This window comes from Camelina sativa, chromosome 1 (genome assembly GCF_030686135.1).
Source record: "Camelina sativa cultivar CO46 ecotype springtype chromosome 1, ASM3068613v1".
NCBI lineage: Eukaryota > Viridiplantae > Streptophyta > Magnoliopsida > Brassicales > Brassicaceae > Camelina > Camelina sativa.
The window spans coordinates 2,387,286-2,412,258 of NC_141880.1; the positions used below are offsets into that span (position 1 = coordinate 2,387,286).

Here is a 24,973-nt window from a genome sequence, read left to right on the forward strand (position 1 = left end):
TTCTGTTTTTTTCATCGTTAGCAAACTTTTTGAATTGCTGCTCCATACTCATAAAAGGGCGCTTGTCATGAATCGAAGGTAGTAGCTTGAATAAGGCCATTTATTAATCGTTTTTCAAGAAGAAAAAACAAGAGAGAGAGAGAGAGAGAGATGGCCGTATGAGAGAATATATTATATATGGACAAATGGTCAATGACAGAAGCTTTGGTCTCTCTGCTTCCATAAAATCTCAGACCCCAAAAATAATCTTCTTTTCTCTTTTTCTTAATTGTTGCTTAGTTCATGAAGAATTGAGGATATTTTTCCTCTTTTTTTTTTTGTTGTTTTGTTTTTTTAACTTGAAGTCTTAGCTTCTGTGCTGCCACTGACGCTGGCCGAGTCACCACTCGTCTCAGCTGGCTCTGGACGGCTCAAGCTACTGACTATTGAAGAGGAAACTGCAGCAGTCGCAGCCTCTGTGGTGGGTTCATTGCTTGAGCTTGCAGGAGCTGATGAGCCGCTGAGCGAGGATGAACCAATTGGGTATGGAGCCACGGGCATGTCGGTTAGTGAAGATGCAGACGGGCTGTAGCTAAGTGAAGAACTCATTGAGTGATCAAACTTGCACGCCGGTCCAAATTTGCAGATTCCATGTTGAGTAAAGTGTGTGCATTGCGCTACGCCCTGTCAAAATATTAAAAATGTTGTCTCATACAAAAACTAGTAAAAAGTTATCATGTCCATAGAAAAAACAAGAACAAGACTTACGGGACGAAGTGGAAGGCCAATGGAGCTGAGGACAAGGCCAGATTTAGGTGGAACTGCATCTACAGGATGATGGTATCGGCACGAGGATCCAAATTTACAGTCGCCAGTTCTCATGAAGTATTGACACTCGGGTTGATCAGGTCGCTGAGGAAATTCTTTTGAGGTATTTGAAGAAGGACCTGATTGATATGGACCTGTATATACAGTCGCCGAAGGAGATAGCGGCGCAATTCCATAAACAGAGCTCGATCCAATAGAGGGTTGAGTTCCAGGGGAAGGCATTGCACTTATAGAAGCCTTAGAAAAAAAAGGTGATAAAAAGATTCTTTCAGCAATGACGAAACCACAAAAGCGAGATAAAAAGCTTCGGATTTTAGAGTACCTGGTAAGGATGCCAACCAGGGTATGGAACCATTCCGGGAGGCAGAACCATTGGAGGACCGTAAGGGCTTTGAAGATATGGAGCAGGCAAAAGAGATGGCCTAGTCAAAACTAACCCATATTGTTGAGACGATGGAACGGGTTGAGACTGAAGTGTCGGATAAATAGTCTGCAGCTGCGGCTGTGGCTGTGGCTGTGGCTGTGGCTGCTGCAGCTGTTGCGGCTGAGGTGGACCTTGTACAGCGAGTGGCACGGGATGGTTAAATCTACAAGTCAAACCAAATTTACACTGACCGGTTCTCATGTAATAAGAGCACTCTTTCTCTCCCTGCAATCAAAATTTCAAAGAGCATTAAAAGAGATCATACAAAATAAACAATGTGGAAACCTCAAATAAACCAATTTGGAGAGATAAGAACAACAAACCTGACGTAATGGAAATCCCAAATAACTTAGCGAGACAGGCGCAACGGAACCACTTCCTCCTTGCCTAGGATGATGATACTTGCAAGAAGCTCCGAATTTACACGTTCCCGTTCGCATAAAATGCTGAGCCAAAAAAAAAACAGTTCACAATATAAAACAATAAAGCAGACAAAGATCTTATAAAACTGCATTGCTAAAAAAAAACAAGAGACTGAGATTTACAAAACCTGACAAACCGGATGTCCCATCCTCTCCGGTAAAGCTCCAGCTTCTCCTCTAACACCACCTCCAATCACCTAAAACATCATCAAATCAGAGCTTAATCACTGGTGGTTCATTCAACGATCTGATCATCAGAAATCAGTAACTGATCTGAAATTGAAAACTGGTGAACTATATAATAAAAGAAGGAGAATTTACAAAAACTGGGAAAGAATTTTACCGCTCCACGATCTCGAGGGTGATTAAACCGACATCTTGACCCGTAACCGCAAACACCGGTTCTCATGTAATAAATACAATCAGGCTCGTCAGGTCTCTCCGGGTACGGTTCTCCTCCTCCTCCACCACCACCACCGCCGCCGCTCAACCCTAACCGCCACATAGAAGCTACAAAAATCACACATTTGAAACAAAATCCGTTAATTTAAACAGCTCTAATCGCAGATTAAGCCTCCAAAAAAAAAGAAAAAGAAAAAAAAAAAAAAAAAAGACATTACCTTCAAGTCCGGTGTCGCCTCCATGAGAGGTCCATTGAAGAGATGGATCCGATCGCGACCCTTGTTCACCGGGGCGACCGTACCGCTCCATTGATAGACCCTAATCTCTCTACAGAAGAGAGGAGATTAGATAAATCCCTCAAAACAGCTAAAGATCAAGTCTTTTTTGCTTTTGTGGGAATGTTCAAGCTCCGATCGAAGGAAGAGTGTTGCAAAAAAATCTAAAGTTAAAAAGAAAAAAATCGGCAGATCGTAGTTTTGCTTCCACACCACTCTCAGTCGCTTTGATCTCTTTCTTTCTCTCTCTCTGCCTTCCTTCAAAGCTGAAACTTTGTTTTTTAATTTTGAACTAAATAAAAATAATAATTTTATAATATAATTTTTCAGCTACAAACGATTTTAATATATATATATATATTTTTTGTTTGTTTTTTTGTGTCCGTAAACAAGTTTTTTTGTTTTTTTGGTGTTTAGGAAGTGATGGGGAAGTTTTTTTGTTGATCTTTCTTAATGCGTGCTCGCTTTTTTCGTGGGTGTGTGTTTTGCCGGTGGTGGTTAATTTATTCTACGCGCCCAAAACATAATCCTATTAATTATATTAGTCCACTTCTCTTTCCCTTTTATTTTTCTTCTTCTATCATTTACCAAATATTTTATAAAAACATTTTGTTGTCAGTAGTACGTAAATAAAATATACAAAATACAATTGAATTCATGTAAAAATGTATTAGGAAAGCTTCTTTAAAAAAAAAAAGTATATTAGGAAAGCTTATTACAATGATACAATCAGTTAAGGGTGCCATATTTGGTTGTACTTTAAAATCATTAAGTCTATAAATTTTCGACCTGTTTTTCTGATTCTTGTTTATTTTGTACATTCGTTCATTCATGTATAAGGACAGGGACGTTGATTATATTGATTGTTAGATTTTAGTACAGATAATTACAGTACTAGATTATACAAAAATATATTTATGGCCAATTTTATTTCTTGTTTTAGTTAAAATGGTTTACAACTTTACATAATATATGAATCCTGTCTGCAGTTACTATATTTAAGTATATGATTGCAAATGAAATTTTCTTTTGTTTTTTTTATGATATCCGGCTAAAATTTTGAAACGATATTATTTGGGTCTAATATATGCCATTTTACATTTGACATATGATGACTGTTTATTTCGTATAAGAAAATCTGAAATTACTTGAGTTGGGATGATTTCTCTACCTTTTTTAAAAAAAGATTAAAGAGATTATATCTTCTATCTTTTAATCTTAATCAGTGGACCACGACACGTCCATGAAGAAAATTGGATTTTATGGGTCAAAGACAAGGCTGCCACTACAAAATGCAAAATTTAAATTTAAAAAGCAATGAATCTCTCACTATCCTTGTTTTTTAAATTGTTCAAGAAAAAAAAAACAAAAAAATGATGTCTATCAGTATCAGTCCATGAGCATGGGCAAAATAGTATTATGTGATATCAGTTTGTTTGTTTCCATCCACTAAACTTAATTTTACATAAAATTTACACGTATAGTTATTTCTAAATGCAACTGTGACAAAGAAAAAACAAATATCAAACCAATAAATTTCGACTGAGACAAATATAGATGACCATTCAAAAAAACTTTTCTTTCAAATGATTTTTTTGTCACTCACTTGGTGAGTTTTTTTACAAACTTTCCATTTCCATGGTATTTACAGACTAGTTAATGCTTTATACTGTGATGCGATGAAAAAAAAAATAAGCAGAGTCGTATGTATAGCTTAGATATTTTTTTTTTATCCCGTCTGAAGTCTGAACTGCGAAGTAAGATATTATTTTCTCAAGAAAAAGAAAAGAAAAATTCTCATTGCATTTTTAATAAATTTTGGATCTATCTGTAGCGTCTGACATTCAGTTGCTAAGAAAGACGCGTGAATGGTTCAGAGGATGATTTGTGAGCAATAATAATAAGACTTTAACATCACTAAAGAGAAGTCAAATTGGTTTGGTCATGAGATGACCAAATCCAACGGCAACACAAAAAGCATTAGGGGTGATGACAACGGTCGAGATCTGTTCCAAAGTCACTTTCCATTGAACTGATGACCAAACGAACCAGATGGCTCATTGAGTGTAGTAGGTAAAGAAGCCCATTCTCTTCATAATTTAAAATTAAAAACTTACAGAAGCTTTATTATGTTCCTCTCCATGAGAATTACTTGAATAAACAAATAACAGCAAAATAGAATTGAGTTTTTAGGACCACAGATTGTTCAGCATAGTATAACAATTTTAACAATGTTTGCGCAACAAGTTATTTTGCTATTTTATATTTATCTTTTATGACTTGAACAAAAAAGGTCGTCGGACTATATTTTACGATTGTAAAGAAACTTTTCAAAGTTCTTAGTATACTTAATGATACCATTAACGGAATCAATTTCGATATGCTGCGTATCTAAACTTACAAAAAAAAGTAGCCAAGATCTTGCATACACAAAAGAAACTTTCATATCAAATAATCATGTTTTTAATTAAAAGTAGATCTCCAAATAGTACCCCAAAAATAATAAAAGTAATGAAAACAAAAAGTCTTTATGGTTGAGACCAAATATTGATATACTTGGTAAACTATGAGTATCAATTCCATGTCACCTCATAGAAAGGAAAAAAAAAATCGTTTGTAAAGTCGAAAAGTGAAAATTAGTCAGCCGGATGGAAGATTAAAAAGCATTTTGCAAAGGAAGTAAAAGAGTAATAAATAATACTAAGTTAATAAAAAAATTGGTAATAAAAAAAAATAAGATGAAGAAGGTTTGACTTGGACAAGAATGAGCCACATGTGATCAGCTTTTGGAGATTGTGTTTTATTCTGCCCAAAGGATCTTTTGGACCATAAACATCCCTCCTTTCTTCATCTACCAAATGTCGGCGAGATAAAATAATTTTATTTTATAAAAAAATAAAGAAAGTTTCAGTGTACAATATTGTTTTCTAACTTACTACTACTACTATTAATTATATAATATTGGGCACGATAACATCGTTGTCTTATTTGTTGCATGACGTTTTTGCTTATATGATTTTTTTGAAGAGTATCTCTTTCTCTTTCTTTTTCTTTTAATTCAAGGTAAATTCCCTTGAATTATACAAGCACGTGTACGTCTTACGTCTAACAACACGAACAACTCCAGTACCCGAATCATACCGGTGAATAAGAGAAAGCTGATTCTTTGAACCGGACTTATTAAAACCTACTCGTAAGTCGTAACAACTCTTATTGAGTCTTTTTCACAATGGCATCTTCATCCACAGTTCATCTGTTTCTTCAAAAAAACTTTTACCGACAGGAATACACAGAAACATTGACTCATAAAGATCGTAGAATCATTGTGTGAGGGAAACAACAACAACAAAAAGTATAAAGATTGAGATAAAAGGTGTTTGTAGTAGAGATATACACACCTTTATTCTTTTTGTTTTTTGTTCTGTTTTCTTCAATATTGTGAAGCTTCATCAGAAAAATATATGATACCTTAGAAAGATTTTAAAGAAGGTCCAAGGCAAATAGTCAACAACACATATATTCTAAAATGTTATTCCTTTATCCAGATAGCACCAAAGAGGATATAGATACCTCAACATCTTCGAATTGGGGCTTCGACGTGTTGTATCGATCTTTCTTAATCCGAATTAGTCCCACCTCAAAACACCAGTAGATTTACTACCTCAATCAAGATTATGCTTTGATTCCTTCTTATCAGATACATATGCAAGTACGTCCATCAAGCCAATATGCTCTAACATAACACACTCAAGAATACGGATTTGGTTAGGACAGAGAAACAACATGAATATAAGAAAAAAGTTTTTTTACCTATTAATTACCGAGACAACATGAACATGGCTGCTTTCAAAAATCTATATCAAAGCTACTCTAAAACGTAAAAACTTAAGGAGAAATGTCTCGAAGAAATTCCCAAAAAACAAAACCTAAATCCTCTCAGACAAGAGTATGGACTTAAATTACACAACTCTTGATCAGAAAATAGAGTGGCAAGAAAGAGTAAGATCACTACCAAGATTTGTGAGGCCCAATAAATACAGTTTGTTGACAAGTCACAAAATATTATTAAATCAAAGTTTGGATATTGAATAAGCCCAATCTGGCCCAAAATATAGATTTAATTTGTTGTAAAGTGAAATTTATTAAGCAATAAAGAAAAGTAAATATTGGTTTTTCCGTTCACTTATTATTATTATATTTAGATGAATGTGTTTAGAGTATAGACTAAGATGTCTCAATTGGTTGGTAATCTGATGACATAAAGTTCTCATTAAAAAATATTAAGTTTCGACATATGTGAAAACCGGGAAGGGTCTAGTAATCTCTTGGCAATAGTTAAGATGTTTTCACATTGAAGAAAATGGCAATATATAGGAAATACTATAATCTTTGGTTGCGATCCACATGACAAATCATTTTAAACAATTACACTAAACCACCACAGATTACGACCGTAGGTTTGGTTGTGAATGTCAAATATACACATTGCTTGTTATCATTTCTCTAATCTAATCCCCCTTACGGAAAATAAAAATACAATAGCCTAACTAACACTGAATTCGCAATTATAACGTCCTGGATCAATTATTTTACTACTACTATTATATAGTACCATCGTGTCTTGTAACCGACATCGATATTTTTTATAAATAAGAAAAGGAGACTGTGGCAGTGTTATATTATTAATCATGAATATCCGTCGACACTATCTATTTATTATTAATAAGGAATATCCGAATCTACAATTGAAATGAAAGAGCACAAAACATTCCAAAAAGTAAAAAGAAGCGTTTTGATCCAGTTGTTTTGGACAATGTATGGATGGCATCGTAACGTAACATCCCCAACTCAAAAAAGGATATACTCAGTCGGTTAAATGGTGTCCTTCTAGCTAGAGTTCTTCTTTTATATTTTTGGCTCAGAACTGTCGACTTTTAAATTGAGATATAATAATGGCTCAGTATAGTTTTTTTTTTAATCATATATATCTATTATAACGATGGTGCCAACGCGTTAATCATTTTATATTGAGGTTAAGTAGAGAGACATTAATTAGATAGATAAAGATATAAACTCGTTGCAGAAAGAAAAGGTTTAAGATATACTCCTAAACTCATCATAAGCGATGATTTCTTCTTTAGAAATATACAATCTGTAATCGGAACATAAAATGCGTATAACAAAAGAAGCATAAAGAACTTGTAGAGAATAATAGATTGACCAAAACGGATATACACAAACTATATATTCTACTTCTACAGTTGCGGTTCAGCGCAAACACATTATCGCATGAGACACACAATCCAAGTCGTAGGGGACACGTTTACCGCACCGACATTGAATTTTCTTAGGCCTCGTTTTACCTTATCTCCCCAAACTAACGTGCTTGCACGAAACTATTATGTTCCATTTCCTTCTCTTTTTATTTTTTTGGGGGAAGAACAAAACACCAAAACGAGTTTCGTGTGTGAATCATACACATTGTTTTATTATTGCCATTTGTGTTACATGATTTACAAAGTCAAATGCATTTTTCTTTTTTTTTAGCTTTTGTCTGTACAATGTCAGCTAAGAACAATAATAACAACAACAACAAGAAGAAGAACAGCTGACATTATTATTATTATTATTCACAAACATAAGAATGAAACAAATGGGATTATTGAGAGTGCGCGCTTCACAAACATAAGAAGCGGCAAATCTTTTTGGTTAGCCGAAAGTTTTCTCGGTGCTGTAACACATGTACAAGAACCCATCATCCTCCTTGAAAGTATTGTAGAGAGAGTCCATGCGACTAGCTGCACATAATCAAGAGACCAAGTGTTAAGTTGTTAATAATGGAAGCATGCAAGCGCAGGTAGTAAAGTCTTTCTTTTAACATAGATGATGATGATGATGATGATTGTTAATTATATAATTACCGGTTTGAGGAAGAGTGTTGTGTACAAATACAAAGAGAGCCTTGGATGGATCTAACTGCATCCTTTGGCTAAGCATATGGATGAAATGTCCAACAGTCATGTCTCGTGGGACCAAGTATCTGCAAAGAACAAGAAGGAATGATTAATTAAAATTGGACAGGTTTCACTTTTTTTTGTTTCAACAACAACAGCTAAAAAATTGATGTCACAACTCACTTGTTCTTCTCCATGTCTGGGAGATCCGCGTTTGAATATTTCTCAATGATCACCTAAACAATAATAGTTAAAATCATCAAATACACATATTACTAAGGACACAATTGATTCATATAGAAGATTCTCTGGATTATTGAGAAAGAAAATAAAGGGTAACATAATAATAATAAGGTAACTTAGAAGAACTTGTGTGTTTTGGTGCTATTGTGACATTGACCAAGAGTGAGGGATCAGCAACAAAACGCACAAACTAAGTCAAATATATATATATATCAGATCCCAGATCGTCTAATCAAACCATGGGGTTTTAATTAAATACAATGAATTCACAGAAATTAGTCTAGCAATTGAAGAACAACACATAGATGAGTCAAAAAAAAAAAAAAAAACTGAACAAAATCGATTCTCGAACCCTAAGGAGGAAACCCACAATCACACGGCAGCTAAGAAGACGGAGCGAACAAGAAAGAAATCAAACGATTTTTTTCTGAAAAAAAAAAGCAAACTAACCGGAACTCTATCTGGGTATTTCGCAATGATGTTCTTCGACTCCTTCAATCGCTCATCTGCAAAAAGACCCGATCAAAACTTGCTTCTGAAGCATGTTTTTTAGGGAAAACAAATGCCAAAACAGAAGAAGAGATCAAAAAGTACAAACCAGAGGAGAATTGATCCTTGAAAGACTTGACAACAAACCCCATTCCTAAGATGATGATCTTTCCGGCGAGAATCGAATCGGTGGTCTTTTGTTTGGTTTGTTTGATTACAGAGACAACAGAGAGAGAGAGAGAGAGAGAGAGGAGGGATGTGTTCAATATTATCTTTTGTTTCGTTTGCTTTTGGATTTGATTTGTTTGTTTTAAGAAGAAACGGTAAAAGAGATACCAAATACCAGAGATTTATTTATAGAACCAAAACGACACGCAGTTACCTTACCAATTAATCCACTTTTTTGGACTTTTCCATCTATTTGGGCTTTATTTCTATTTTGTTGGCCCATCAAACTATGTTATTATTTATTTTATTTTTACATTATACAAAAAATATGTTAAAATTATCATTTATCATGATCCATCCAACAAAGGCAACAACTGTCAACTATGATGAATCAATCTATAGAAACAATGGAAGGATTCCTTCACAAGTTTTTTAGGAAAACATTTAACATAATTAAATAAGAAAATAAGCTTTATACACATAGCTGCAAGAACAATCAAGTGTATATTACAAACTCTTATTCTACTGTTTTGAAAGGAAAAGCTCTCTCCTTTTGCAGAGAGATTCAAAAACTGCAATCATCCTGCCGGCAGATTCTCCTCATCTTTTCTGGCAGCTGTGCGATCCATAACCTTTTGCCTCTCTTGTTCCAAGTAATAGATCTTATCATTCATACCTTCCTTTTCATACGCTTCGACCATGATCTCAAACGTTCTTGAATCGCATACACATTGTCTCTCCTTCATTCTTGTGTACACTCTCTCCATCTCTATCAGATCATCAGCTTTAGCACACGCTGATATAACCGCATTGTAAAACGATGTGTTCTCGGGGATCTCAAACTTTGCAGCCAACTGAACACTACTTATCACCTTGTGGAAAAGACCAGCATTGGCAAATCCGTTAATGAGACAACAAAAGGTCTTTGTGTCTGCTTTCATACCTTCGCTGCGCATCTGATCAAATGTCAGCTCCATGTTCTTTGCATCACCAACATCCGCAAACGCCTCGATGATGTTGTTGTACGTCGATGTTGTCCATGGAAACTCAAGCTTTCGCATGTATTCCATGACAGACGACATCTTATCATACATTCTCTTCTTCCCATAAGAACCAATCAAAATATTAAAAGTTCGAGTCTCTGGCTCAATCCCAAAGTTCCTAAACTTTTCGTACCAGCTCTCCATCATATCTATCTTACCCATGTTCCCAAACACACTAAGAATAATATTCATAGTCCACACGTCAGGTTTGCAAGCAGTACTCACCAGCATATCAGACAAAACTTTCTCCATCTGATCAAACCTTCCTACCCTACCGTACCCACTTAAAACTATGTTCTGCGTCACAGTGTTTGGAGTAATCATACGTTCGTCCATTTCCTTGTACAACGAATCAACCAAGTCAAATAAAGAAGCATCCACACACGCCTTAAGCAGAGTGCTGTAAGTGAAAACATCAGGTTGGCATAAAGGCAAGCTTTTCATCTTGTCAAGAACTGAGAAAGCACCGTCGATGAGACTGCTGCGAGTGTAAGCAGCGAGAAGAGCAGTGTAGAGCTCAGCAGTAGGTTCAAGTCCTTCTTCAAGCATTTCGTCGAACAGCTTCTGTGCACGATTTGGTTGTCCAGATTTCCCCAAAAGAACAAGCAGCTTCATATAAGTTCCTTCCTTTGGTTGATAAAACGTTTGTTCCCTCAACATACCAAAAACCTAATAATCATCAAACCAAAAAAAAAATTCCCAAATTGAAGCAAAATCATATCTACAGATTTACACAACACACACACAAAATTGCTCATTCAAATTAAACTTCTTGGTTCAAAATTAGACTTCTTGATTTCAAAATTGGGGATACCTCAAGAGCTTGTAACCACTGCTTTTTGGCGATGAGATCGGACAAGGTTTCAGTGACGGTGTTAGCCCATCCATTAGCTTTGCTTCTCCTGTCGAGTTTCTTCTTCACATTCTTCATCGGAGCTCTTCTCGGAGAAACCGGCTCCGTGATTCCGGGGAATTCGCCGTCTTTCCAAAGCCTCTTCTTCGTCGTTGTAGCACTTCCCGGAGATGATTTCGAAGCAACTAAAACGCATCGTAAGAAGCTCGCGTCTCTGTGACGTAACCTACGCTTTCCTTCTGGGATTTGAGACGAACATAGAGATGATGAAAACGAGAGAGACATTGACGACGCCATCGTCTTCTTCCTTCCTCTCTAACTGTCACTCTCTCTGCTACGGATAATTCCCGTCTCAACAATACTTTTGGTTGGATATGGCAAAATACCCGGTTTATGTAACCGAACCGGAAACACATCGTAACCGTTCAAAATTATAAAAAGCTCATACATTTGGAACCGGACCAAACCGAACCGTTCAAAATTATAAAAAGCTCAAAACATCGTAACCGTTTAAAATTATATGAGACATACCGAACCTATTAACAAGGTAACAAACAAAAAAATATTTGGATTTTCAAAAATCCAACTCCACAGAAATATATGCCGAAGAAAACAAATAAATCCAGAGAAGATAATGACTCCCTTGACTAAATCTTCTTCTCTCTAACTCGTTAAAATGTACTTATTAGATTAGCCTTTCTTTTTGCTCTTTCTCGATTTCACAATGATGATTAACGCCAAAGATATTCGTGTAATCATCGGAGTTATTGGTACCATCTGCGATCTCTCCCTCCCTCTTTTACGTGCAATCGATATATGTTGTTTATCTTTTGTGCGCATGATCTATAGCCGTGTGTAGTGTAGTGTAATTTAATTGGTACTGATTCCATGCTACGCGCATCACTTATCTAGTTGTTGTTTTTTTTTTTTCCTTTTGTCAAAAGTGTAGCTAGTTGTTCTTGTGATCATGCACGGAACTAATCGTCGTTATAATTGAGATGCTTAATTATCCTAATTTTTATTTACTGACTGATTTTAGTTAGCACAATATCGATATAGCTATATGCCTATATATATTATTCTTACAATTTTTCTCTGGCTTGGTGCAGGGAATGTTTTATCCACTGTGGTCTCCCTCTCATATGTGTTAGTTCTTTGTCTTTGTTTTTTTTTTTTTTTTTTTTTTTTTTTTTTTTTTTTTTTCATAATGTTTTGTTTAATTAAGAGTTAAAAGCAATTTTCCTATATGTCTACGTACAGGCCAAGGTTTATACAAATATACAAGAAGAAATCAGTGGAGGGATATAAAGTTAATCGTCAGTTGCTGATGCTGGCTAAATGTAGTTTGTGGGTTTTGTATGGTATCCCTTTTGTTCACAATGACAGTAATAGTATTCTCGTCTCCACTAGTAATGGCGTCGGTTTCGTTATCGAAGTTATCTATGTCGTTGTCTTTTGGATCAATTGTAACGACGAATCACGTGTACGTAGCTGTCCCTCCATTTTTTTTTTTTTAATAATGCTTATATATATATGTCTAAATATTGGATATTGATTTTGAGGATACGGCTATCTTGATGTGCAGAAGGGTCACGATTTGATATCTCTTATTTTTGTTATTACATTCGTGTCAACTGTGTATTCGATTACTATTTTGGCATTTTGGAGTTCACCTTACAAGCATATACTCGTGGGTGTTGTTTGCGACGCTTTCAACATTTGGCTCTATCTTCACTTGTCCCTGGTAAAGCTCTCTCTTTCTTGTGATGGATTAGTAAACTATTTATAATATTACTGGTTTTGATTAAATTAGTTTTTGATTTTCATGTTGGTGCAATAAACAATAGAACAAAATGGAGAAGAATAAGAACTTTACGTACATGCCATTTTGGCTGTCGTTAGTTAGTTTCATTAACGCTGGAATTTGGAGTGCTTATGCTTTGATCTACAAAATTGATATCTACGTCCTTGTAAGTCTCTTCTTTCTTTTTCTTTTTCTTTTTGATTGACTTTCATCAGTACTTAGATTGAATTCATTTATAATCGTTGGTTTTTTTTTGTGTGTGTGTGTGTGTTGCGGAACAGATAAACAGTGGCGTGGAAGCACTATTTTGTGCATTCCAATTAATAGTCCATGCATGTTCCTGCATACGCCAACTATGCGTTAATGTTTGATGTTTGGTATTTATGATGATGATCAATTTTGGTATGTTTTTGTATTGTAAGGAGTTATCTTTATTTTAAGAAATCGAACCTCCGCATAAATTTTGACGAGTATTGCTAATTTAGTGAAATATATCGAATTAGTAGAGAAAAAAGATGGTCTGAAAATACAAAAGAATCCCTTAATTGCATCACTGCCGTTAGTAAAACATTGACAAATAAGTAAGGGACCACATGATAACCCATAAAGATTTTCCCACGTAAAGTTCCTTTGGAAAAAACTTTTTTAGAAAAGTAAGACCAGTAACTCTATCCGCTAGTGTAAAACTAAAGAGGATTTAATCTTTGAAGATTAGTGAATACAAGTAGCATAACCTTGGTCTGCATATTTGTTCTACAACGAGAGTTCAATCCTCTGGTCTAAGTGCAGGAGTGGGAGAGATGCTTTACACCATGTCATAAGGTATTAGCAAAGGCTCTCTTAGTAGGTGACCTCTTCTGGTTTTTTTAAAAGATCATGGTCATGAATTACAACATGTATCTCTCTGGGTTTAGACTAGTTTTTAGTCTTTTTGGCATCTGTACAGTCTGAGGCATTCCACAAGCCATGTTCATGATTGTAACATTCTTATTCTATAATCAATATTAATCCAGTGACAAAGCACAAAAAAAGCCTTGGTTTGCCGGAGTTTTGGATAAAGTAGTGTCCAGTTCATCTTTTTACAATGATGACAATGATAAGTTTATGATCATTAATTAGGTTTGGCAGTTTTTAGAGAATAGTAATTCAACAGTTAAAAAAATAGATAATCATTTCAAAGACATGATATATATATTCTATTAGGGATCATCTTCTAGTGTGGGATATTCTAGCATTCTAATATACTTGGTCAAGATATCAATGTTCATGTGAATAGCCTAACAAAAGTCTTCTCTAGCAAGTATTTGTTGATTTTAATTTTAAAAGTTTATTATGTTCCACCCTAAATCATCATTCTAACTTATAAGTGGGCTAAAACTAAATGGTGAAGTATTTCATATAATTAAACAAGAAACATAAACGAGATCATAATGAAAAGTCAGGTGAAAGAGCAAAACAAAAACAAAACAAAACTCCTTACGATAATTGAATTATTGCAATCTTGCAAAACTCCTCTCAGGTTAAGGAACTAGCCAGGCCGCAGATCAGAGGTTTGATGGTGGGACTTGATTTTGATTGCCTGGTTGCTGATCCATGAGCTTGGCAATAAGGTCTTCTGAAACATCGATTTCGAGCTTATAATCTGCCACAAGTTCAAGTATGTCTCTCACTTTCTCCCAATCTTTGTCATCAGCCTGGAACTTAGTTGCTAAAGCGGTGATATCAATCATCAGGAGCAGTGAAGGAAATAAGCCATTAAGCTGAAAGAAACAACTAAGCCGGATGGCGGCAATAAACTGGTGTGTATCGTGAAGCTTTTCAACAATCTCTGAGATGACGACAGTTTCAAGACCAAGTGATTGAAAGAGTTTTGGAGCCTCCTTGGGATGAGCAATAGAGAAGGCAAGTTGAGCAGTCTCATCTGGATTGATCACTGAATTCTGCAATCCACATGTCACAATGAATTGCAGAAAAGCCAACACCTCGAGGGATGACGACGATCTTGGAGTTGCAGTACTAATTCTTCCTTTCCATAGAATTGCCAGCTCTTGGGCCTTGGGGTCAATGTGATCATCAGGCTTCTTAACAGGCAAGTTGTTCATAATTTTCCTATTCGAGTCATGGATACGTTTCCAGCGCCGCTTCGACATCTCACGGGCCTCATTCCATGTTTTCTCCACACTCTTCTGGAGTTCTTCATACTCTCTGCGTCTCTCAGTTTTTTCAGCCTCTGCGTTAGGATCCTCCTGCTTTGCACTCGACCACCTGCTCCGCCTCCTCTTATTAGAGGGTTCCTCGACGACATCTTCTTTTCTCCTTTTGTCGGCTTCTTGTTCTTGATATTCTTCTTTATGACCACCAGCGGTTGGACGAGGACGAGGTGGCACTCCACCGACGTTAGCAATATTTGAACGCACCCTAGAAAGGGTCAATTGGGCATCATACAGTAAACGTCTCATCTGATCAGAAAGGATCCCATTGGCTTCCCCAACCAACTTGAAAGCAGCCTCTGCACCAGCAAGCTTGTTCTTGTCCGGATGAAGAAGCAGAGTGAGATTTTTGTATTGCTTCTTGATTGTGTCGGCATCAGCCAAACGGTGAACCTGAAGGATACCATACCAATTGTCAAGCCCATTGATTTTGTTGTGTGCAGAAGAATGTACATCACATATGGCCATCATGTGCGGTATGTGGATGAGATTGGGGAAGAGTGTTTGAGCCTTGGTAACAAATGTATGAGCTCCAACAAAATCACCAGCCATCATTTTTTCCTCTGCTAATTTTTGCGCCCTCAAAGCCTCTTCTTCCTTGTTGGAATCCATTCGTAGCGATCCGAAAAACACAAACAAGCCAGTCAAGGATAATCCCTGCTGCACAAGACAATAATCCAGAGCACTTCATGTAGTCATTTACAGTGAGATTTAACCAAAAGGTTCCTAATCCTAAACCGTTACATTAACTACTACTTGGTGCTTAACGTTTCAAAGACAAACAAGTTGTGAGATCTGGGAAACAAATGCACGATTAAATCGACTAGGCTTGAAAGAAAGGTTCATAAACCATAGCACTACGATTGGATTCAACATAATAATAATACTCACATTTTTAGATTGCAATGCAATTTAATAGAAGAGAAACAGAATCGTACGAACGAGTGGCCTACCCGGAAGCACATAAATCAATGGAGAAAGGCAGCAAATCAAAACTCTTACAGATGTAAAAGAGTACATAAGCAAATCTACAGCACGGATCAGATGTACCACGCGAGTGCAAGGTCCTATCAAAACTAGGCAAGCAACGAGAAAAAACGATATACCACGCGAGTGTGTCAGAAACTTACGAAGGAACCAGAAGCTTGACGTGCCCGAGACGACGAAACGAAGCGAATTCTAGTTCAATGGAGGACAGAGATAAGAATAATAATTTCGGAACCATAAATTCGATGAGGGGAATTTCCTTTTTATCATAACGCCAAATATTCACCCTCCCTCTTTTACGCGCATATCTATAGCCGTGTGTTGTGTAATTTAGTACTGATTCCATGCTATGCATCACTGTATGTAGTTGTTTTTTTTTTTTCCTTTTGTCAAAAGTGTAGCTAGTTGTTCTTGTGATCATGCACGGAACTAAATCGTCGTTATGATATATTGAGATGCTTCATTATCCTTATTTTCCTTATTTTTATTTATATCGGTCGGTTTCGTTTAACCTATGTCTCTATGTGTGTAAATAACTAAAATATAAATAAAGAGAGGGGTTGACTGATTTTAGTTAGCACAATTTCGAACGTAGCTGTCCCTCCATCCTTTTTTTTTTTGTTTAATAATTGTATACTGATTTTGAGGATACGGCTATGCGGAAGGGTCAAGATTTGGTATCTCTTCTCTCTTCTGTTTGTTATTAGTTTTGTGTCAACTGTCTATTTGATTACTATTTTGGCATTTTGGAGTTCACCTCACAAGCCTTTACTCGTTGGTGTTGTTTGCGACGTTTCCAACATATGTCTATTTTAACTTGGCCATGGTAAGGTCGCTCTTTATTGTGATGGATAAGTAAACTATTAATCATATTACTGGTTTTGATTATTAGTTATTTTTTTTTATTTTTATGTTGGTGCAATAAACAATAGAACAAAATGGAGAAGAATTAGACCTTTACGTACATGCCATTGGCTGTCGTTAGTTAGTTTCATTAACGCTGGAATTCGGAGTGCTTATTCTTTGATCTACAAAATTGATATCTACTTCCTTGTAAGTCCCTTCTTACTTTTTTCTTTTGATTGATTTCCATTTAGTATTAGATTGAATTTCATTTATAACGTTGATTTTTTTTTGTGTGTGTTTGTGGAACAGATAAACAGTGGTGTTGAAACATTATTTTGTGCATTCCAGTTAATAGTCCATGCATGTTCCTGCGTACGCGAACTATGTCTTAATGTTTGATGTTTATGATAATTTTGGTATGTTTTTGTATTTTAAGGAGTTATATTATTAATGTTAAGAAATCGAACCTCCGCATAAATTTTGAAGAAAATTAACTAGTATTGCATGCTAATTTAGTATTAGAAACTGAATGCCCTATTAGTCGGCCAGGGATAGTTGAGAAAATAGATATCATTTCAACAACAAAAATAGTCAAGAATTAAAACCAAAAAGGCTGGACTTTTGGATCATATTCATAGGCATAGATAGCTATGAAACCCCCATATCATGATGGCTACCACATACAGAAAATATAAGCCTGGACAATCCAGTTGAATCAAGGCAAACAATCCAAAAAACTAGTGATAAAACCAAAACACTCTAACGGTTTGGAAATCTATATTAGTATTTTTGCAGCAACTTTTGCTCAAAAATACTAATATAGAAAGTTCTCACAATAAATGCCATTTAATGTTATATGTTCTACTCATTTGATGGGCTTTTGTTATACATACCTATCTATCAACTTAGTTAAAAGCCCTTCTACTTTTAAAAGGCCAGTTTTGTTTGAACCTATTCTCCTTTACCTTATAAGCCTAGCAACCTATTAGATCTAAATGAATTAACTCACTTGCCCCATTAGTTATCAGATTGAATGCATGATATACGATTGCTATATGTATTACGCAAACGAAGGGGTAAACCTTACCAATTATGACCCAATCGATTTCCAAAATCATATCAAAATAATGAGGCAAGTTCTACATTATTGTTAGTTCCTTTATAAGACTCTATATAAAATATTCGATGGACATAATAAGGAAGAAACCTTTCAAAGCCTTCCTTATTACATCAACATAATGAACTATTCCTATAATTCCTCCATTAAATTTGACATTGATCTTCTCCTTGGTCACCAAGAATTACATTAAATTCTTTCTTTAAGAGTAAACTCTACACATCAATATAAATAATGGAAGAATATGAGGAACTAACCTCACATCTTACCACAGCAAAAACGCATACCTTACCAACAAAGTCTCCTTCGTCTATTCAATGGCAGCTTCATTTGCCCTTCTCCGAGATCTACGTCCTTACAAATCTTCATGGAGGATCCAAGTCAAGATCTTGCATTCATGGCGCCAATACACTGTCCAAACCGGAGAAACATTAGAGATGGTGCTTTCGGATACACAAGTTATTTACTTTACATCATTACTTTGAAAGGAAATCGTTTTCGTATATGTCTAACCTTGCTACGTTTCATATATATCTCAGGGTGTTAAAATACATGCAAGCGTGAAGAAGGATTTAGTTCCACGGTTTGCTCCTCAACTTCGAGTTGGTGAGTGGGAGTTTGTAGAAACCTTCGGCCTTACTCATGCAACTGGTCAGTTTCGCCCAACTAATCATTTGTACAAGATTGGTTTTCAAACTAGAACGGTTGTCTCGCGTTGTGAAGATGTATCTGCATCCAACTACTTGAGTCTTGCTAAGTTTGAGCCAATTTTGAATGAAGAGATTAATCCCTGTATGTTAGTTGGTAAGTATAAATTTTTATTAACAAGTATATGATCAGTTACACATAAGTTTGTTGTACTATTTATGAAACTATAATTTTATACCATAGATGCAATCGGCCAAGTTGTTAACATAGGAGAACTGGAGGAAAAGGAAACTAATAACAAGCCGAATCATAAGCTCGATTTCGAGTTGAGAGATGAAAAGTAAGTTGTGTTGCAAAAACTGATTGATTGAGTTATGGCTTTGTTTACAAAAACTTTTATTTATTAACTCACTTCTTATACAGTGATGTAAGGTTACCTTGCACACTATGGGGTGCACTTGCCCAACAAGTTTTTGCTGCTTGTCAGGAAGCTGATGGACCAACAGTGATATGTGTGATCAGATTTGCGAAAGTCAAAAACTTTAAAGGTATGCTCTGTTATTTATCAATTGGTTATAATGGTATAAGTATAATGGAATGAGTCATTTTAATTATATATATGGTAATATGATAAGATACTACTAATGTTAAAAATCATGTGTTTCAGGTGTTGTGAGTTTGTCTAATTCTTACAGTGCTACCCAAGTTTTTATCAACCCTCCCTATCCTGAAGTTGCTGATTTTATTCAAACGTGAGAATTTGAAGTTTTTAAAATTTTCCCTTATTATGATTAAAGTACTTTAACAATTTCCCTTTTCATACAGACTTCCAAACGATGGTCTGGCTCTTACCTTCCGAGAGAATGTACCAAATAACCAGATTGTAGCATTGACTGATGATTTTTATGATCAGTTTCCCAGGAAAACCATATCAGAGCTACTCACAACTGACGAGGTATCTATAACTACTAAGATCTATTCAATAACTGCTAATACTTAACATTATAAAAACAATTGAAATGTTTAACTATTTCAGATTGGTAAGGCAAGGTTGTTGTGCACCATCTATGCAATTGATACAGATTGGTCGTGGTACTATTTTAGTTGCAAAAATTGTAACAAAAAGGTTACTCATATCTATCCAAACGCCAATGACAAAGTGACCAGTGAAACAAAACAAAAGTTTTGGTGTGATGTCTGCAAATCCATTGTAACTTTTGTTGATGCTAGGTATGATTCTTACGTTTTTTCAAGTAATAATTTTAGTCAGAAATAAAGTCTTACAATCTGAAAAAACATTTTTAGGTACATGATATATTTTAAGGTCCTGGGTAATACTGGTGAGACCAAGTGTTTGCTGTTTGACAGTACAGCTGAGAAAATCATCATCCAAAGCGCTACTACTCTCTTAAATTGATCACTAGCTGAGGTATTTTGATCTACTATGTTTATACTTATAATTTGGTGTTTTAAATATAAGATTTGTCATACTAATTTTATTATGAGCAATATAGATTTCAGACCCAGACAACTTGCCAGACGCAATCAACAATGTCATTGGAAAGACATACCTCTTTGTGGTATGTGTTGACAAGGCAAATATTTATGATCGTAAGGACTCTTTCAAGGTTGCAAAAGTGTTATTGAATGATGGTACGTTGGGAGAGGAGAGCATGCTTGGATCTCAGGATACAATACATCCAGAATCTATTGTATCCGGTGACCAGGTCCTATTTAAGTTTAAATCTAAAATTTGTTTACATTTTCAACTTAAATTGTTGAGTCTCTAATTAACCTATATTATTTTCTCTATCCATTTGATAGATGCAATTAATGCTGACTAGCAGTCAAGATGGTGCTGAAACTAATACACCATCTTCCAAGCGTGTATCATCCTTCAATGTGGAGTCTGCTGAGCAATCATCCACAACCAAGAAGTTGTGTCTTGCAGCCTCAGATTTGGACAAAGAAAATGAAAACATGGACAATGAAGGAATCATTGATTCTGAAGGTTCCAAGGTCAATCAAAGAGAGGGGAAGGGTATCAGAAAATCTAATGGAAAAAAGAACCAACCAAAGAATACTGGAGGTGTGCACATCAAGACTGAGAAGTAGTGATGTGAAAGGAAGACCAGAGATTATAAGTCGTTTACCAATCGCCGTTTCTTTATGCTTTTTAATTACGAATTTAGTTGAGTTTTATTTACAATTTATTTCTGGATTTGAACTTGGAACCTTGCGTGATTTGTTACTTTATAATTCTCTATTCTAGAATAAAAAATAATTGGCGATTAATTATATTGTTTTTCAGTTTCTTTTTACTTTATAACCATTATGTTATAATAAACCGAGATTTAAATTGGTAAAATTTTTTTAATAAATTTAATAACTATAAATTTATATTCGCCGTGAAGCAAACAATATCATTATGTCAATGAAATTTTTTTATTTAATCCCGGTTTAAACATTGCTATGGCGTTCTTATGTTTAACAGTACATAATTATAAATTCACTTACCTGAATAAATTTGACGCCTTGAGAAATTATCAAAAGTTCGCCGATGTAATATAATTTATAGTCTGAAAATGTATTTAAAAAACCTATGATTAGCTTTGGCCACGACGGATATAATTATATATCGGTCAACTTTATATGATACTAAACAAAACATAAATTTAAATCCATTGAGTACAATAAGTTTTAACTTCCACTCTAAGTAGTTTCTATATGTATGTATATAATTTAGAACAATAATATATTTTCTATTTTAATTGATTGTTTACCAGTCAATACTTACCATATATCGTCAATATCATGAATTATCACATACGTATTTACTATTAAGATTGAAAAAATAATGTAAAGATCACGACATATACTCTTACTTTTTTTCTGCGGGATTGCTTTTTGGTTGCCTTGCTATTGTTTGCTCTGTATATCTTTAATCATTTCTTCTATCCTGCAAAAAGTGTAATCAAACATGAAGAAGAAGACAAAGATTTCAGAACAATTAGAAGATGAGAATTCTCACCCAGGGAAAACCAAACGTCAAGTAAACATAAATAATGAAAGTCAAAAGGAGAATAACCATTGTACAATACCTACTACGCAGAATCCATTTCTGACTACTCTCCAAAAAGAAGTATCACAGCGTACAAAGAAGATGCGTTTACACACACCTACAAATTGTACCCGTCAGACTTCTCAAGTGACTGAATCATATTCATGTCCTCTAAATCAAGTTTTTGGAAATGTCTTAAGAGACATAAGCAACTTACCCAGCAAATGTCAAGCAGAAAACCAAACACCTCTTACCAATCTCCAACTCAAAGCTGCTACACCTACAAATAGTCATATTGGTGAGGATAATCGATAGCAACACATTGAATCTTACTTTTCTAATGGTATTTTACTATCAGTATAACCTGCGTCTCTTACTTTTATTTTATTATAGGACATTTATTCTTTGATGCAACATACCAGTCAATAGGACGCAACCGACAAAACACACCTTCAAGTAAGTATAAATTGTTAAGAAAAATATTTGACTTATACAAGGACTGTAAGACTGATTCTATATGGTACTTTTATTTAACTTACTTCTCTCTTTCTTATGTGAAGGCTCTCAGCTGACCTCAATCAGACTTACTAATGATGGCATGTCCCCAAGACCATCACACAGTTTTATAGACAGGACCCCTAATATATCGTCAAGGACCAGAATGGACTTCTCAATACCAGGTATTCTAGAAGTCCATTACGATTCGCAAAAACATTAGCAGTCATGGTTCTTTTCTTTGCACCTAACAAATAACTTATCTATGGATTTTGTGGAAAAGGAGGATCTGGAGTTAGTACAATTTCAAATACAACGACTTTCCAATTTGGTCCATTTCATAGTAATCATCAAGGATTACAAAAAAATAACTTAGACAAAAAAGCAGCAGGTGCATTGTCGTCTGAGACAAAAAACGGTAAGACACATTTATGGAACAAAACATCAGCAAACTCTTTGTGGTTTACAGTTTATATGTACTTATAGTATAATTTTGAATAACAAATTTGAATTTGCGTGAAAAGGACGATCCAGTGTAGGAACAAGTTCTAAAACAAAGAAACAGCTAAGAGATGCATCTCTAATTACTGAGCATATGCCATCAAAAATAAACTTAGACGAAGAATTTGCTGCTGCATTGTTTTCCCAGACACTAGACGGTAACTAATATTTTAGATTACTTGGTTATACTTAAAATTGAGGATCCTATTTTTTTAATATACTAACAAAGGGACAATGAATAGAGGATGAAGATGAAACTCTGGAACAATATTACAATGAAAGTAGTAGTGAAGATTAACCAACTCAAGACTATATTATGGTTTTTCAAAATTCAACAAATAAATCACATACAATCTTTACTACTTTTTCTCAAAAACTATAGTTTATAGTATTGTGATTTAAAGAACTATATGTTTTGCAGACAATTATTTTATAATTCACATTGCTATTCAATTATTTTGACGAGTTTTGAATAATAAACAATACTGACCTTTTTCCATTGCTTATGTGAAAAGAGCTTCTTGTGTGTAGACAACATATCAGCAGTTTATTGAGTCTGTGACCTACACATAGTAGAAGTACACGTTAATTTATAATTTTATAAAAAAGGAAATAAGATATGTTTGAAATAACAAACAGATTTATTATCTTTGTGGGAGCAGATCATCGAGATGAAATGATAAATTGGAGTTGTGGCAACCATCCATTATCAATGATCCGCGGTATACCTTGACCTGCCGATTGAAATCCCTGTTGCCCAGAAATCAATCAAAAAATCAGATTTTGAAACCAAAACCAAGCCTATACATCTCATCGGTTCAATTAGTTTTACAATTTGTTCTTCCTAATATAATCGGAGATAATGATTTATACCTTCAACGAATCCTCATATCAATAAAAACAAGTCTATTAACAAAACAAAATCTAAACAAGTAGAACCAGATTTTATATGACTTGATACATATTTTCTGACTTAATTACAGAATCATGGACGAAAGATTAGATCATCGGAGCATTCAAAATAACACTACCATCAAAGCTGATAATTTACCTCTTCCATTTCTAGAATCCCAATCTTCTTCGCAGTAGAGATCGATAAAATATTAGAACCCAGATCGATGTTTTTTTTTATATCGGTTAGCGAAATTATGGGCATCGAATCTGGAATCTGATGAGTTTGTTTTTTTCTTATGAAAGGAAGAAGAAACTAAACGTCGTTATTGATTTCAATTTTAGGACCTTTTTTTTTTCTTAAAAATTATGGGAAGCCCAGTAGAGTCCAACAACAAAATTAGGATCCAATAAAAAAAATAAAGGCCCAAACAAAACCATAGGAACAATCACTTTTAATATTAGGTAGATAATTTTTAAATATCTCTTTGGGGTCCATAAAATATTCATAAGTTTAAACTTACAAATTAAACATAAGTTTTTTAAAAAAATGGTCTTTAGCTTGACAGAATTTAGGCAAAAAATTGTGTATATAATTACATTATATACATAAAATAACATCATATCATTCACTTATACACATATTAATAATTCAATATCATTATCAGAATTATATATATATTTTTAAAATATATAGACAACAAACTTAGACACACATTATATTATAAGTTTAAAAAGATTATATTTTACAAGAAAATAAAATAAAAATTTGCCCCGCGGTGTATCGCGGATACTAATCTAGTTGTAGATAGTAAAATAGATAATGATGAAGAGAATTAAAGGCACCAAAGTTCTAGCCCAACTACCTGCCCTATAAACCGGAGATGGGACTTCAGAGTAAAAGGAGTCAACCACTAGAATCACATATAGAGATATGCCAACCATTTTCAGATAATTGTAGCTGATAATGTCTTCATGATACATTTAAAGCATCCATAAACGCCAAATTTGATTTTGAGATAGTTGCACCAAATTAATGATGAAAAAATGCCAAAAATGTTGTAATTCATGTGTAAAAATTTAGAGGTTTTAAGTTTAAATCAACGTGGTTTACAATATGTAATGAATGTGTCATATATTTGCGTTAATCTGTAAATTCTAATATATTTGACTTTTTCGTAGCAGCATGTACATCTTGTGCACTGATCCTCAAAACTAACTTTATTACTAAAAGAACCAATTTATTTTCTTTCTCTAAATACATAAATTTCCATTGAATATATTAAAAAATACCATTGGCGGCAAATATGAGCGCAAACAAAAGGAACAAAAA

At 34.7% G+C, this 24,973-nt stretch overlaps 5 protein-coding genes and 2 long non-coding RNA genes across 17 annotated transcripts; 1 reads left to right on the forward strand and 6 right to left on the reverse strand.

Moving 5' to 3' along the window:
• Positions 1-82: 82 nt before the first annotated feature.
• Positions 83-2,842, reverse strand: LOC104723062 (zinc finger CCCH domain-containing protein 34). The gene is made up of 7 exons (XM_010441388.2): positions 2,274-2,842; positions 1,997-2,163; positions 1,782-1,850; positions 1,555-1,677; positions 1,130-1,456; positions 748-1,044; positions 83-663 (listed from the first exon to the last, which is right to left on the reverse strand). Exons 1-7 carry the CDS (start codon positions 2,362-2,364, stop codon positions 334-336), a joined length of 1,404 nt encoding a protein of 467 aa, XP_010439690.1. The 5' UTR covers positions 2,365-2,842; the 3' UTR covers positions 83-333.
• A 2,411-nt stretch (positions 2,843-5,253) lies between these two features.
• Positions 5,254-6,337, reverse strand: LOC147949482 (uncharacterized). The gene is made up of 4 exons (XR_015595146.1): positions 6,141-6,337; positions 5,901-6,063; positions 5,729-5,798; positions 5,254-5,600 (listed from the first exon to the last, which is right to left on the reverse strand). It is a non-coding gene; the product is annotated as an uncharacterized LOC147949482 (long non-coding RNA).
• A 1,452-nt stretch (positions 6,338-7,789) lies between these two features.
• On the reverse strand, positions 7,790-9,366 carry LOC104723143 (autophagy-related protein 8h). The gene is made up of 5 exons (XM_010441493.2): positions 9,126-9,366; positions 8,978-9,033; positions 8,468-8,520; positions 8,252-8,370; positions 7,790-8,128 (listed from the first exon to the last, which is right to left on the reverse strand). Exons 1-5 carry the CDS (start codon positions 9,166-9,168, stop codon positions 8,040-8,042), a joined length of 360 nt encoding a protein of 119 aa, XP_010439795.1. The 5' UTR covers positions 9,169-9,366; the 3' UTR covers positions 7,790-8,039.
• Positions 9,367-9,566: 200 nt separating this feature from the next.
• On the reverse strand, positions 9,567-11,522 carry LOC104723234 (pentatricopeptide repeat-containing protein At3g06430, chloroplastic). Its single transcript, XM_087469360.1, has 2 exons — positions 11,042-11,522; positions 9,567-10,896 (listed from the first exon to the last, which is right to left on the reverse strand). The coding sequence occupies exons 1-2, from the start codon at positions 11,375-11,377 to the stop codon at positions 9,763-9,765; spliced, it is 1,470 nt and encodes a 489-aa protein (XP_087325486.1). The 5' UTR covers positions 11,378-11,522; the 3' UTR covers positions 9,567-9,762.
• Positions 11,523-11,713: 191 nt separating this feature from the next.
• On the forward strand, positions 11,714-13,357 carry LOC104723386 (bidirectional sugar transporter SWEET8-like). The gene is made up of 6 exons (XM_087469401.1): positions 11,714-11,850; positions 12,190-12,226; positions 12,341-12,563; positions 12,666-12,824; positions 12,928-13,050; positions 13,166-13,357. The coding sequence occupies exons 1-6, from the start codon at positions 11,805-11,807 to the stop codon at positions 13,253-13,255; spliced, it is 678 nt and encodes a 225-aa protein (XP_087325527.1). The 5' UTR covers positions 11,714-11,804; the 3' UTR covers positions 13,256-13,357.
• A 909-nt stretch (positions 13,358-14,266) lies between these two features.
• LOC147949483 (uncharacterized) lies at positions 14,267-16,408 on the reverse strand. 3 transcript variants are annotated; one of them, XM_087469494.1, is made up of 2 exons: positions 16,225-16,408; positions 14,267-15,754 (listed from the first exon to the last, which is right to left on the reverse strand). In XM_087469494.1, the coding sequence occupies exon 2, from the start codon at positions 15,704-15,706 to the stop codon at positions 14,429-14,431; it is 1,278 nt and encodes a 425-aa protein (XP_087325620.1). In that variant the 5' UTR covers positions 15,707-15,754; positions 16,225-16,408; the 3' UTR covers positions 14,267-14,428. The 3 variants fall into 3 exon arrangements, with proteins under 3 accessions (XP_087325620.1, XP_087325651.1, XP_087325578.1); XM_087469525.1 differs by having other exon boundaries at positions 14,267-15,751; positions 16,225-16,357; XM_087469452.1 differs by lacking the exon at positions 16,225-16,408 and adding an exon at positions 16,048-16,211 and having other exon boundaries at positions 14,267-15,751.
• Positions 16,409-18,171: 1,763 nt separating this feature from the next.
• LOC104723473 (uncharacterized) lies at positions 18,172-23,971 on the reverse strand. 9 transcript variants are annotated; one of them, XR_015568798.1, is made up of 10 exons: positions 23,801-23,971; positions 23,240-23,499; positions 22,293-22,391; positions 22,173-22,203; positions 21,971-22,033; positions 21,794-21,871; positions 21,578-21,651; positions 21,210-21,271; positions 18,558-18,834; positions 18,172-18,455 (listed from the first exon to the last, which is right to left on the reverse strand). It is a non-coding gene; the product is annotated as an uncharacterized LOC104723473 (long non-coding RNA). The 9 variants fall into 9 exon arrangements; XR_015568763.1 differs by having other exon boundaries at positions 22,131-22,203; XR_015568789.1 differs by having other exon boundaries at positions 22,293-22,438.
• Positions 23,972-24,973: the final 1,002 nt, after the last annotated feature.

What these genes read in the sequence shown, in the direction of transcription:
- LOC104723062 (XM_010441388.2), bottom strand. Translation starts at nt 2,364, where the DNA reads ATGGAGCGGTACGGTCGCCCCGGTGAACAAGGGTCGCGATCGGATCCA. An exon ending in ACCCTCGAGATCGTGGAGCG is followed by an intron (nt 1,851 to 1,996) that starts GTAAAATTCTTT and finishes ATGATGTTTTAG; the next exon opens with GTGATTGGAGGTGGTGTTAG. An exon ending in CTGGTTGGCATCCTTACCAG is followed by an intron (nt 1,045 to 1,129) that starts GTACTCTAAAAT and finishes TTTTTTTCTAAG; the next exon opens with GCTTCTATAAGTGCAATGCC.
- LOC104723143 (XM_010441493.2), bottom strand. Translation starts at nt 9,168, where the DNA reads ATGGGGTTTGTTGTCAAGTCTTTCAAGGATCAATTCTCCTCTG. An exon ending in CAAGGATCAATTCTCCTCTG is followed by an intron (nt 9,034 to 9,125) that starts GTTTGTACTTTT and finishes GTCTTTTTGCAG; the next exon opens with ATGAGCGATTGAAGGAGTCG. An exon ending in AATACCCAGATAGAGTTCCG is followed by an intron (nt 8,521 to 8,977) that starts GTTAGTTTGCTT and finishes ATTATTGTTTAG; the next exon opens with GTGATCATTGAGAAATATTC.
- LOC104723234 (XM_087469360.1), bottom strand. Translation starts at nt 11,377, where the DNA reads ATGGCGTCGTCAATGTCTCTCTCGTTTTCATCATCTCTATGTTCGTCT. An exon ending in AGTGGTTACAAGCTCTTGAG is followed by an intron (nt 10,897 to 11,041) that starts GTATCCCCAATT and finishes GATGATTATTAG; the next exon opens with GTTTTTGGTATGTTGAGGGA.
- LOC104723386 (XM_087469401.1), top strand. Translation starts at nt 11,805, where the DNA reads ATGATGATTAACGCCAAAGATATTCGTGTAATCATCGGAGTTATTG. An exon ending in GTGGTCTCCCTCTCATATGT is followed by an intron (nt 12,227 to 12,340) that starts GTTAGTTCTTTG and finishes GTCTACGTACAG; the next exon opens with GCCAAGGTTTATACAAATAT. An exon ending in TCTATCTTCACTTGTCCCTG is followed by an intron (nt 12,825 to 12,927) that starts GTAAAGCTCTCT and finishes AATAAACAATAG; the next exon opens with AACAAAATGGAGAAGAATAA.